Here is a 14,071-nt window from a genome sequence, read left to right as displayed (position 1 = left end):
AAATTACAAAATTATTAAATTGATGTTCATTTAACATATGTTAATTAATAATTTTATTGCAGGTTTTATTAATTGGGCCGAAAATAAAATTCTGGTGCAAGCCCAATTATATTCAGCTTTGATTTAATGCAAGAATGTATGATGAGTATAGCTGAATTAATTTTGGGCCAAAACAAAATAAATTGACAAGCCCAAGTGTGTTAATATTAGCTCAACTTTGAAACAAAAATGTCCAAATCAATTGTGGCTGAAGCTAGTTATTATTATGGGCCAAATTAATTTTGTTATTGTTACAAGCCCAAGATTTTGCTAAGTGATCCAATGCTTGATCCAAAAATCCATCAGAAAAGCAAATGTTATCATTTGCCTTATGCTTTCCAACGAACTCTATTTCTCTCTTTGGATGGATTTCAAATTTAATCTGCTAGCATTGGGAACATGAGAGAGAATTTGACTTTGATTTGATGGAAATCATTATGCTTCACGTTACTCCACCTAAGGGAAGTAAAAGCAACTTTTTCTAAATTAATTTTGTTTATTCCATTAAATTGCTTTTCTTCCAAGATTATTTCTTCTCTCTCATCTCTTTCTTCTCTTCGGTCGTTAACCAGAAAACAATGGATGCCATGAAAGCAAAAATGGGATACCGAAATGAAGGAAGAGCAAGCTACAAGACCATCATGATGATGGCAAGAAAACATAAAAAATGTAGTAGCTGAGATTCTTATCACTTGTAGTAAGATTGTGTGATGAGATCTTGGCTTTTTCATACCAAAAATGGTAGAAGGAGATTCGGCCAGCAAGTAAGAGATCTTTGGAGGCATGGCTTGTCTCTGATTCTGCTCAACCACCACAGGAAGTAGCTAGAGTGGCGAAGTGATGGAAGAGGCAGAGATTGGAGCAGACGAAGCCATCATCATCATGAAGCATCAAGGGCCAGAAATCCATCTTGGAGAGCAAGCCAAAGATGGAGCGCTCGGATTGATGAAGAGTGATGACCAAGGAAGGACTAGAGGTATTTTCATGTTGGGTTTTGCATGGGTTACCTCTTCTCTCTCTCTGGCCGAACCGGTTTCGTTTTGCATGGAGAAGAAGTTAAGCTTGGTTTGTTTGGTTTCAACTGTGGAGGTTTCACTCTTCTATAAAAAGGGTGAACAACCATGGTTTGAAGCAAGGAGTTAGAAGTAAGCATTGAGAGTGCAAGGCACAGAAGTCTCAGAGCTACCTAAACTTACAGATTTTTTTCTCCTTCAATGTATTCTGTTTTGTATTTTTCTGTTTAATTTTGTCATGTTTTGAGTCTCATGAAAAAAGACAAACAGTGAGGTTTGTATGAAAAAGCCATAGAGCGAAAAAAGGCAGAGAGTGCAAAATTAAAAGAAAAAGCCATAGATGTCCTTAGAGTTCTTTTGTTCATCTATGTTGTGTTTCATAATTTTGTGGGAATTTCCTTATAAGTTGGGTTAGCACTTTACAGTTTGTAATCTAGAAGATTATAGTGAAATTCCATCATTGTTGTGATGGAGACTGGATGTAGGCTGCACTGCACTTAGCAGCTGAACCAGGATATATCTGGGTGTAATTTTCTCTCTCTTCTATTCCATTTCTGTTTCTGCTGCACAGGAGCTAAAACCAAAAATATCTCGTGCCAAGTGACGAGACAAAAATAAAAGTCTCGTGACTAGGGACGAGACAAAAATCAAAAAGTCTCCTTAAAAACTAGAAAGTGTAATTCAAAAAAAAAGAGGCTAAGATTCAACCCCCCTTCTCTTAGCCACTGAAAACCATCAATATTATATTATATAAATGTCTATCTTTGTCTTGCATTACCATCCAAATTTATTTTTTATCTATACTATTTCTATAAACTATTACAATTACATTCATTTTTCTCGCTTATTATAATTATTAATTCTCACTCATTATTAACTACACATAATGTATTTTCTCTCATTCACTCATTCTCAAATTATTTTTACTAAATTTATTTTCTTATTTTTATACTCATTTTTATTCATATTTATTATATAAATCAACATCCACTTCACACTTTTTTTTTAATCATTTTCACATAATCCCATTACTCTTGCTCTTTCTCTCATTCATTCTTGCTAATATTTTGTACAATTATTTTTATAATCAATTTTTTTTCTTATTTTACTAAGTAATTGACTCCTTATGTATTAAAAGATAAATTTTTTAGAACACTAACATATATGTTTTTACAATTTTTTTTCTTTTGTTTAATTGTGTTTATTGATTATATATTATCTTTGTCACCTCTATCTCACTTTTTTACCATTTTAATATTTTATATTTTTAATATTATTTAGTTATAATAATAATGTTCAAAATATATGGTATCGTAATTTATGAAAAATACAATTAGAAAATTAAATTTTATTTTTAGTTATTGAAAATTATATATGCATTTGTATTACATCTAATAGTGTTATTCTTGGTTTACAGTATTTAAATATAACCTAAAAAAATAAAAATATTAAATAAAAGTAACTACTTAAAAATAACAAACCTTGATAAAAGACAAAAAGAAAAACAAATAAAGGTAACTGCTGAAATTATTTGGTTTTTTATTTTCTATAGTAGTATTAAATTTTATATTAATTTATAAGAAGACGATATTGATACTCTTTTTTTTTTTTTACAAATTTGTATAAAATACAATATAAAAAAATATATAAAGAATAATATTATCAAAATACGGTTGACATTATCATTTCCTTAATTAATATATTCAGCGCAGATCTAAATTTAGTATAACATAAAAACTAAACAAAAGCATCACAAGTTACCTTTCTATATCAATTTAATAAAGCAAGTAAAGAAATTAAACTCCCAAAAAACACGTATAGAAATCTGATAAATGTTCCTGCCATAGCCCAACCATCAATCCTTAACTCTGTAAAGATTCTTAAAACTAAAGATGTCAAATAGGCTAACTTTATTGTTTAAGCTCGCTTATTTATGTCTGCCGTTTAAATGGACCGGTCAATTATGCATCAAATATATATGAGCTTTTAAAATAAAAGTTTGATCCATTTAAAAGAAGTTTGTCAAACTAAACTAGACAATGCATCATCGACCAAAAAAAAATAAAAAACTTGACAATGCATTAAATTTTTTATTTTTGATTTTTTTTTCTGAATACACAATTTTTAATTAAAACACCAAAATAAATCAAGTTTCGGGCAAAATATCAACTTTGGATCAAATCTTTTTTCTTTTAATAAGTTAATGAGTTAAAACCTGAGATATTATACCTAGAATTTGAAATATTTAGGTTAAATTGTTAAAATATTATAAAAATAAAAAATTAAAAAGATTAAATATATTAGCCCATCTATTTAGCGGGCTAGCCCACTTAAAACTCATTCTATGTTTACCAATGAAATATTACTATTAGGGCTCGCAATAAGTACAATATGGTAGGGTTTGAACTCGAGTAAATACCCATAGTTGTCCTTGAGATTCGCGCAACTATTCAATGTGATCTTCAAGATCCTAATTTTTTTACTGTAGTCCTTCAGATAGAGCTCCAAGCACTCATAGTAGTCCCTGAACATTTTTTTGGTGATGAATCATCACTGGAGCGCTGACGTGGCCTCGGTTTGCCACGCTGGAGGGCTCCAATGGCTAGCTGAGCTGACTAATTTCCAATTTGTACCCACGTTGGTCCCTCCCATTATATCTAACCCTAAATCCCCAAATTTTCATAAAGTTCATCTCTTCTTCTTGTTCATCGCTCTCTCCTCATTCGTTCCCCATCTAGCTGGAACCGGACGAGAATGCCAACGAAGAGCAGAAGATCGGGACTACCAGAATAGTGCGGTTGTGGCTGCCGGCCGGTTCTCAGATGGTCTGGCATGGATTCAAATCTAAACAAGCCATTTTATGGTTGCCCCAATTATAATGTGGGTTAAAAAAATTACTTTTGTTGTTATGATTGTCCTTACCTCACTGTTCTTCTGTTGTTCTTGTCTGAACTTTGATCTCTTCTTGGTTACAGACAAGTGAAAAGAGATGGTGCGGACTTTTTGTCTGGGCAAATTCTGAGAATGAGAAACAGGTTGATAAGTTAGAATCTTGTGGTGATGATTATGAAGTGTAGGTGAACTTTGATTGGAGGCTTCGGAGGTTAGAGGAGGATGTCCATATGCAAAAAGTGATTACCCAGTTGTTAGTGTTAGTTGTGTCTGTATTGATAGTGTTGATGGTTATCCTGTATTGTAAATGATGAATGAGTTGGTGGTTTAGGGTTCCTGTTAGCAATAGATGTAAAAAAACTGCTTGTTGATGGAATGAAAGTGTTGTTAACTATGAAATTATTGTTATTTATGTTTGTGCATGAAATGAACCAAAATCAGTAAAGGTTGAATAAGGCAACAAAAGTAATTGGTAAACCACAAAGTATAGTGTATTAAGATAAATTTCATTGTTTAGCAAAAAACAACAAATGACAAAGATAAAAGACAGTCAAGGAACATGAAGCTGTTATCAATCGCTTCCTCAAAAGCAAGACATCACAAAAAAGCTTAAAGGATCACAATTCACCATTTATTCATTGTCCATTGAAAAAGACTAATTACATAAAACAGAAGCCCCTATACAGATTTATCTAAAGTCTTTAATTCTTCTTTCTTGGTGGCTTAAATCCGAGCATTGGAATGAACTTCATCAAGTTGGCAAACTTTGTTGCTGTTGCTGTTGCTGAAGATACACCTTGCAAGAGGTTCACTGTTGGAGAGGTTGCCGGCAGATAGGATCTTCTTCTTGATGACAGCTTCGAATGCTTTTTCATACTATGATCCTATATGAGAAAAAAATTGGCATTAAATATAATTGATCCACTTAAATCATAAAGGTATGAATATATAAATTTTCAGTTACCTGTTAAGATGCCTCTTCCTCAGAAGCAATTGGCTGAGATATCTCGATCTCCATGGGTTGTAAAATGGGATTGCTTTCCCCATCACCTTGGCCACCATTGTCTTGGGGCTGCTCGACTTGCTGCTCAGGCGCAGGATGTCCTTCATCTTTTTTCTTCTTCTCAACCACTTCGGCAGCTATAGTAGCAACAGCGGTAGCATCGGCCATGTTGTCCGGAGAATATACCATAATCCCTTTTGTATTCTTTTTGAAGTCACCCCCATAATGAAACATGGTGTCCAATCTCTCTTCTATCTGCAAGAAATTCAAAATTTTCACTTAATACAGGCAGATTTTGAAGGCTTAATGCATTATTAAAAAAAATAAAATAAAATCAACACCACAAGAACACATTTTTTCTTCAATTCTGCATATATTGTTTACCATATCCCTATTTCATTTGGATAAAATACGACAACCCCACAAAATTTCAGCCAACCTTCAAACCCTAGACACTACAATGACAACAAAACTCCTGAACCTCAACCACACTAACAACTTCCATAACATCAACCAACACTGTATTGAAAATGCAAAGTAAAAAAAGGAAGGTTACCCTGAGTCTAATCACAATGTCGGAACCTCGTATTTCTGGTGAAAGAGGGGAAGAACGAAAAGAACTTTCGGTCGGATTACTTCTTCTCTCAACTTCCCAACCCAGCAAATAGAACCCTACGGTAACGCCATTGATAAAGAGACGAACATAAAGGCAGAGGGTGAAAGAAGAAGAGATGAGTGAAGTGTTTGTATTGGATAGAAAACTGTTATTCATGCTAAGTAACATCTAAACGGCGTCGTTTTTGGCACTCAAGGATGCCAAAGCAAAATGACGACTTTTTAGAACCCTCCAGCGTGGCAAACCGATGCCATGTTAGCGCTCCGGTGATGACTCATCACCAGAAAAATTCTCAAAGACCACTATGAGTGCTCGGAGCTCTATTTGGAGGACTAAAATGGGAAAATTGGGATCTCGAGGATCACATTAGGTATTTTTGCGAATCTCAGAGATGACTATGGGTATTTACTCATTTGGGCTTTATCCTAACTCTACCCGCGAGTTGAAAACTTTTTTAAAATTCTACCCTACCCTTTCTGCAAGTTGAGAATTTCTCAACCCTAAATCTACCCGCACCCTATAGTTTTAAACCCTACCCTACCCGACTCTATCCGCACCCTATAGTTTTAAACCCTACCCGCAGAAAAATAAAAAAATTTCAAGCAAATATAAAATTCAACCATTCTAAATTTCATATATATTAATAAAATAGAAAATAAAAAACTAAATTTAAATTAAAATTAAAATTAAAAATAATAAAATTTTCAAGAAATTTAATATAAAATTATAAATAATATGATCATCAACTAATTTAATGGTCAATTTAAATTTTTATAAGAAAAAGATTGTGAGTTCAATACTCACTTTTTTCACTACATACATAATTTTTACATATATATCCTATAATATATTAGAAATGCAAATAAAATAGGATAAAATATACCCTAAATCCGCACCTTATTTTAACCATAGCGACTTGAATAAACAACTCTATCCGAACAGATTTGTCCAAATTAAATATACACAGAAGAGTATATAAATGACACAGACACGCAAATTTTCCATATGGGAAATGTATACGGACACTTATTTCTGATTTTTATCAGCACATGCTTGACTATTCTTTCTCCAGTTTTGTTGAGGTCAACTCTAACCCATAATTTTCTTGTTGCCCAATGACTAAATTACTAATCTAGCCGCAAATAATCAAATATATAACATCGGTCAATATAATCGAAAATAAAATAATAAATTAATATCAGTCAACATTTCCCTGGTTGACCGAAACTGTCAAGTTTTTCTTCCTCGTCCGTAGTCCATAGCCTTTCTGCACAATAATTTACTGAGAAACATGTTTTCATATGGAATGGAATAATATCGCAGGAATTCTAACTGGCCAAGATTTTTTTTAACTTTTGTCTTATATTTAAATCAATATTAAACCTTTTTTTTAATTTTTTATGATATTTTTTAAATTAATAAATTAATAACTAAATTATCATGAAATTTTATTCAAAAATTAGTTACAGACTATTAGATAATTACAATATTATATACGCAAAACAGGATTTAAACTCTGACTTTTAATATAGATCATCTAACTTTTATTTTCAATAAATATTTTTTTTCTATTTTAATGAAAAATCTTTCTAAAGTTTACTTAGTTGAAACTTAAAGTTAATTGTTTATGTCTTGGTGAAAACAAGGAAAAAAGATCATCGAGAGATAATATAACATCTTAATAGAATGTTTTTAGAGTATTTTTTTTATTTCTAAAAAATAAATTAATTTATAATTGAAATCTGTATTAGAGTTAATTGATAAAATAAAATTAGTATCACTTAAGAAATATGGTATCATCTTAATGAAAAATTAATAAAATTTTATCGCTCAAAAGATTATGTTAATAAAATAATTAAAAATAATATAAAATTTTAACTAAACTAAGATTAAGTATTAAAAGAATAAATTTATTTTTAATTTTAAATTATTATTTATAATATATAATCTCACAAATATTTATATTATTTTATAAAATTTAAAATAAAATTTAAATTAGGTCCAGTATTAGAGATGTTCTAATAAATAATAATATAAATATATACAAGATCTCAGTTTCAGAGTTGAGAGTAATAAATGATACACTCATCACTTTATAAAAGAACTTCTTAAGATTTAAATATCCAATCTTGTGATAAAGTTCGCTGATGACGTAATACATTCTTGCAAGACTAACTTTAAGTAAAATAAAAGTTACGCAAAAAAGGTCAAGCTCAAATACCTTAAATTGAAAATAGTACCAACATTTCAACGCATACGTGGTTGATATAATTAAATTTCATGAGTATCCGACTATATTTTTCTATAAGTTACTTGTACATAAATAGTTAGGTCTAAAAATTACAAAATGGGAGCGGTAAATAAGCATACCCATGGATATTTATTATTTTTATGTATGAACTTGGAAGTATAAACATAATTTCGTTAGAAAGTTTTACACTATCAACACATCAAGAAGCTTCCATTCTCTACTTTCCATGTCCAAAGAAGATTGTGTAAGTTGTTCTCTCTAGAAGGAATTCATGTCTGAAAGCTAACTCACATAAATGTCAATCTTTTACAAGGTATGGCCGTGATATCTTATTATAGTATACAGTCACTTAACTCTTTTTCTGCTTTTTCATAGATATTATTGACACTGTCAAGAAGAATATAAACAATTGATGGAAGCCTTTAGCCTTCTCCTGTTATGCTTCTCTCTGCTGAATTTAATAGCATTTTGTGCTCCAAGAGACACAATTAACACACTGCAATCTATCGGTGATGGTGAGACATTAGTTTCAGCAGATGAAACCTTTGCATTGGGATTCTTCAGCCCTGGAACTTCCAAGAACCGTTATGTTGGAATTTGGTATAACAAAGATCCAACAAAGGCAATAGTATGGGTTGCAAACCGAGAAAAACCCCTCACTGACTCCTCAGGGGTTTTGAAGGTCAATACCACCGGAATTCTAGTCCTTCTTGATAGTAATAATAGTCTTATCTGGTCATCCAACACGACAGGATCGGCACGAAATCCGGTTGCAAAGCTTTGGAATTCTGGGAATTTTGTTGTGCAGGATGACAGCAGTAGCAGTGCTGATTTTCTTTGGCAAAGTTTTGACTATCCAGGCGACACAATCTTGCCTGGACAGAAGTTTGGAAGAAACTTAGCTACAGGACTAAATTGGTTGATAACATCATGGAAAAGCTCTGATGATCCTTCTCAAGGTAGCTTTAGCTATCAATTCGATATTAATGGATATCTGCAATTAGTATTAAGAGAAGGCAAATCAAAAAGATTTCGTTTTGGATCATGGAATGGTGTTCAGTTTAGTGGGGCACCACAGTTGAAAAATGACTCTGTATTTAGATTTAGCATAATTTCTGATGAGGAAGAAGTATACAGTATATTTTGGCTTGTTGATAGTTCAGTGCATCAAAGGCTTCAGGTAACATCGGACGGATTCAGCCACCGGACGACTTGGAGTGGTGGAAATACAGGTTGGACCACAATTTCGCAATTACCGGTGGATTACTGTGATTACTATGGAAAATGTGGAGCATATGCTAGTTGTGATACAAACAGGTTTCCCATGTGTAATTGCTTGGATGGATTTGTGCAGAATACAACTGATTCATCAAGTGGTTGTGTCAGGAGAACTTCATTGAGTTGCAATCATTCAGATGGGTTTGTGAAGTTTTCGGGGCTAAAGTTACCAGACACTGAAGGGACACGGTTTAATAGAAGCATGAGACTTGAGGATTGTAGGATCTTGTGCTGGAACGATTGCTCTTGTATGGCTTATGCAGCTTTGGATGTCAGAAAAGGGCCTAATGGTTGTTTACTTTGGTTTGGTAATCTCATAGATATGAAAGTGATGAGTGCATCTGATGAAGATATTTATATAAAGATGGCAGGGATAGAAGTAGGTACTATACTTTGGAATTTTTCTTCCCTTTTGCATTTTTTCCCCTTAACTATTTGCTTCATACTTTTTTATTTCTCACTATTTCCTCTGTTTTTTTAATTTTCTATTATTATTTTTTTAAATGAACATTTTGCAGAAGCAATTGAACAAAATAGATCAACGAAGTCCAAGAAACGGAAGCGAAAGATTATCATTGCCGTAAGCTGTGTGTTATCTTTTGGAATTTTGATCCTATGCTTGGCCTTCATCATCTATGGATGGAAGAAGCCTCACAAAGGTAATTAAGCAATCTTAATTATGTGATTCTTGGATTCTTATATATATTATCCAAACTGTTAATTACAGATTAGGATAAGTTTAACCTATGAATATGATCAAGACCTATGTTCTTTGTCCAAGAAGCTTAACTTTGGTTTGTCACATGACAAAATTATCTTGTCCCCATGGTTTCGTTATATCTCTCATCTGAAATGTGGTTAATCTGTAATAACTAATAAGCATCATCCACCCTATATAAAAATCTCAACAGAGAACTAACTAACTAGTAATGTTAATCAGTAATGGTAGTCTTGTACTTGTTGACAATGGTAGAAAAGTAATGTTGGTAGTTCTATTTACATCTATCATATTTTTTTTAAATTATTGGGGAAGAGCAGAAGTTATAATAGCATGGAACAATGAGCTTATTAGACATTTTTGTTTCTTTTTCTTTAACTCATTACATGCTACTTTGCAGGAAAGATAAAAGAAGAAACAGAATCAGGTGCAATAAATAGTCACCATGATGAGGATGATCTGGAACTGCCTTTATTTGATATGTGCACAATTACTTCTGCAACAAGTAATTTTTCAAGCGACAGTATACTAGGGACAGGTGGTTTTGGATCAGTTTATAAGGTAATCTAATGGGAAAAAGAAAAGTATGATCCCTTAGTCTAGAATGCATAATATTCTTGATCAAGTTTGTTCTTGTCAATATGTAGCAGATCTCACCTTTGTATAGTAAAACAAAAGGAAAAGAAAATATCTTACAACTAGATTACTCAATACTTCAATAACTCTGCTGAAATGATAAAATTGAAGCAAATATATGTCAAGTTAAATATGTATATTTTGTAGCTTACAATGGTTGCAATTTCTAGGGTATCTTGGAAAATGGACGGGAAATAGCTGTCAAGAGACTTTCACAAAATTCAAGCCAAGGACTCCAAGAGTTCAAAAATGAAGTTATGCATATTGCCAAACTTCAGCAGAGAAATTTAGTGAAGCTATTAGGGTATTGCATTCAAGCAGGGGAGAGAATATTGATTTATGAATTTATGCGCAACAAAAGCTTGGACTTCTTTATATTTGGTTTGATTCCCTTGAACCATATTCTTCCTTTTATTTAACAAAGATTACATATGGTTCAGAACCTCATCAGAAAATTAGTGCAACTCATTTTCTTTTAAACAGATTGTGAGAAGGGAAAGCTTCTAGACTGGCCAAAGCGTTTTCTTATTATTAATGGAATTGTTAGGGGTCTTCTCTATCTTCATCAAGATTCAAGACATAGAATAGTTCATAGAGATCTTAAGGCTGGAAATATTTTGTTAGATGACGAATTGAATCCTAGAATTTCGGACTTTGGACTAGCAAGAAGCTTTGTAGGAAATGAAAACCAAGCAAATACAAGGCACATTGTTGGAACTTAGTAAGTGGCTAATTATATGACATGTAGAGAGGAATATAAAATGAAAGTAATAGCTCTTTCTTGATTCAAATTTGTTTGTTCATGTTTTGCACAGTGGCTATCTGTCACCGGAGTACATAGTTGATGGGATATACTCAACAAAATCTGACGTCTACAGCTTCGGAGTACTGGTGTTAGAGATAGTTAGCGGGAAGAGAAATAGAGGATTCATCCATATTGATCACAATTTTAATCTGCTTGGGCATGTAAGCATAAGTGTTTTTGTTTGTCCTCCGTATTCATTTATAGGTTCCAACCAAATAGCATCATCCTAATTTATGTGCTTATTGAAATATATACAAATGCAGGCATGGACACTTTTCTCAGAAGGCAAGTGCTTACAAATAGTTGATCCATCTATCAAAGAGTCAATTGATTTGCCAAAAGTCCTAAGATCAATTCATGTTGGTCTGCTATGCGTGCAACGAAATTCAGAAGATCGGCCAAGCATGTCGTGTGTACTTACGATGCTGAGTAGTGAATGGGAATTGCCTCAGCCAAAGAAGCCAGGGTTCTTTATTGAGAAAGATGTGGTTGGTAACGGTTCTTCATCAAGCAACAATAAAATACTATCTGTTAATAATCTGACAGTTACTCAGATCTGTCCCCGATAGATTTTGATTCAAAATTGATAAGCTCGTAGATTATCACAATGATAAGCCAATTCAATATACAATAATAAATAAATATAGCATTTCATGACATAGAGAAGTGTTTAGTCCTTTTATGCATTGATTTATATTTGTCATTATCTAGGTGTTATATATGTAAGAATATATAAGGATCAATTAACATTCATTAAAATTATTTAGTATATCTAAATATTTATTATAGAATATTACGTTTTTATTATTACGATTCTTTTAGCATCTATAAATACTTTTTTATATTATATCATTTCAAACAACTTGAATACATTCAATAATACACAAATCTTTTTTCTAATTTATTCTCTTGTTTCTAACAATATATATACATAGTTTTATCGTACTAAAAATATTATAAAATCTAAGTAAACTCGTATATCTTGATTTTTAGTTTTTTCTGGTGTGGATTTAAATCTAGTTAAGTTAAAATTGAAAAGATAGATATACTTTATTTCATAATAAAATGACATCTACAATAAAATGCAAATATCACAAAATTATAAGCAATCTTTATGTCATTACTTGTATATAAAATACTTTGGTATCAATTTTTATATGATATAAATATATGCTTCAAAAAAGTTTACATTAAATCTCAATAATAAAATTTGTACAGAATTTATAAATGTGAAGTAATTCTTTTTCTTTAAATTAGTTTTTAAGGTAAACTAGACCCAGATATTAGAATTTAACTTATCTAATAATGTAATTGGGGCACCTACTTATTAAGAATCAGACTTACAAATTTCGTAATCCAAATGTGTTTCTCTAATAGACAAGCACTGAAGTGGATCGGACTAGAAGAGATTATATGTAGATTGTTTTTATTTCCCTTTATCGTAATTGAAAACAGATTTAGAAGAATTGCATTCATGAAGACTATATATATTTCAACACAAGTTTCTTGATCATCTTATTTTCAGAACCCACATTTGCTTTGAGCACGTGAGAGCTGGTTGACCGTTTGTTGCAGTAACTGTTTGAAAGAAGCAATATTCATAGTAGTATACTAAGTTCATACAAATAACAATATATATAATTAACAACTACATAAAAATTTTAAAATATAATTAAATGGACGTCTAAAATTATCCTAACTTTATAATTAATTATAACATTGGTTATCAAATTTTAATAATTTTACCTATCTAACCTCCAATATGTTGTCTGTGACATCATTGATTGAGCATGTTCTATAATTACTTGGAGAAGAACTTTCATCAATCATTTCTCTTTCTCCGAAGAATCTAGGCATTTTAGGTGGAGGTAGTGTGGATTCACTACTCAACATTTGAACAGATGACATGGTTGGCCTGTCATCTGGACTTTTTTGCACACAAAGCAATTATTTCGTACCTATTGTCCTCCATAAATAGTTGCCATACATGCATATATATTTTGCAAAGCTTGTGGTTAAGATTAGAAGCATATATAACAAAAGTGATTATTAGAATTCAGTTACACACTTACATGTCCTAGAAGATTAATAATCAAGTCAAGTCTTCATACATACCCATATTTATAATCAGCAAAGCATAAGAAACTTACTAATTAGTTCCAACAACATGCCCAATGTTTGCTTTAGTTTCGATCCCTCCGAAACTTCTAGCTAGTCCAAATGTATGTCATGACCCGAACTAAATCATGACTTGCGCTCTAGGGACAAGTCCTTCGGCAATTCAATCGACCAAATTGTCAGAAAAACAGACAGAATCTCTCCTATTTCTAGAACCTTACCAATATGAATATTATCTTCCTGTATCAATAATAAATATTCATTTCTAAAGACAACAACAACAATATATTCTAAAGTATATAGTTAAATTCATACGTCTTATATAACTAAGTCATAATTAATATCTAAACATTTCAAGATTCAAAATAACATAACTCACACGAGGACTTTGACTATGACATATGGAGCATTGATATAATCTAAAATTTTGTGCAAAGGTTGTATTACGTAAATACATAGCCCTTGGAAAAAAAAAAGTGCTCACCGAAATGACTAAGATCTACTGAGGGGCAGATGGAATGGAACCTGGAATGACACTTGTATCTAAAGAATATGGGAATATAATAGGGTGAGTTTTGTAATTCAGTGAACAAACATTATATCTATAACCGACACAAGACAATACAAACTTTACCTTATTAAGTCATATTTCTTTTTAGTAACAAGAGGTTCATATTAAGTAAATATGCGAATAATTAGATA

The 14,071-nt window shown here is 31.8% G+C and overlaps 1 protein-coding gene across 2 annotated transcripts; it reads left to right on the top strand.

Annotated features, from left to right (window-relative positions):
- Window positions 1–7,991: 7,991 nt before the first annotated feature.
- LOC130944275 (G-type lectin S-receptor-like serine/threonine-protein kinase At4g27290) lies at window positions 7,992–11,983 on the top strand. 2 transcript variants are annotated; one of them, XM_057872534.1, is made up of 8 exons: window positions 7,992–8,058; window positions 8,190–9,475; window positions 9,611–9,751; window positions 10,211–10,371; window positions 10,617–10,827; window positions 10,930–11,167; window positions 11,262–11,412; window positions 11,515–11,983. In XM_057872534.1, exons 2-8 carry the CDS (start codon window positions 8,227–8,229, stop codon window positions 11,818–11,820), a joined length of 2,457 nt encoding a protein of 818 aa, XP_057728517.1. In that variant the 5' UTR covers window positions 7,992–8,058; window positions 8,190–8,226; the 3' UTR covers window positions 11,821–11,983. The 2 variants fall into 2 exon arrangements, with proteins under 2 accessions (XP_057728517.1, XP_057728516.1); XM_057872533.1 differs by having other exon boundaries at window positions 8,001–9,475.
- Window positions 11,984–14,071: the final 2,088 nt, after the last annotated feature.

This window comes from Arachis stenosperma, chromosome 8 (genome assembly GCF_014773155.1).
Source record: "Arachis stenosperma cultivar V10309 chromosome 8, arast.V10309.gnm1.PFL2, whole genome shotgun sequence".
Classification (NCBI taxonomy): Eukaryota; Viridiplantae; Streptophyta; class Magnoliopsida; order Fabales; family Fabaceae; genus Arachis; species Arachis stenosperma.
The sequence above is the reverse complement of the archived record's forward strand: the minus strand, read 5'-3'. Positions and strand labels throughout refer to the sequence as shown.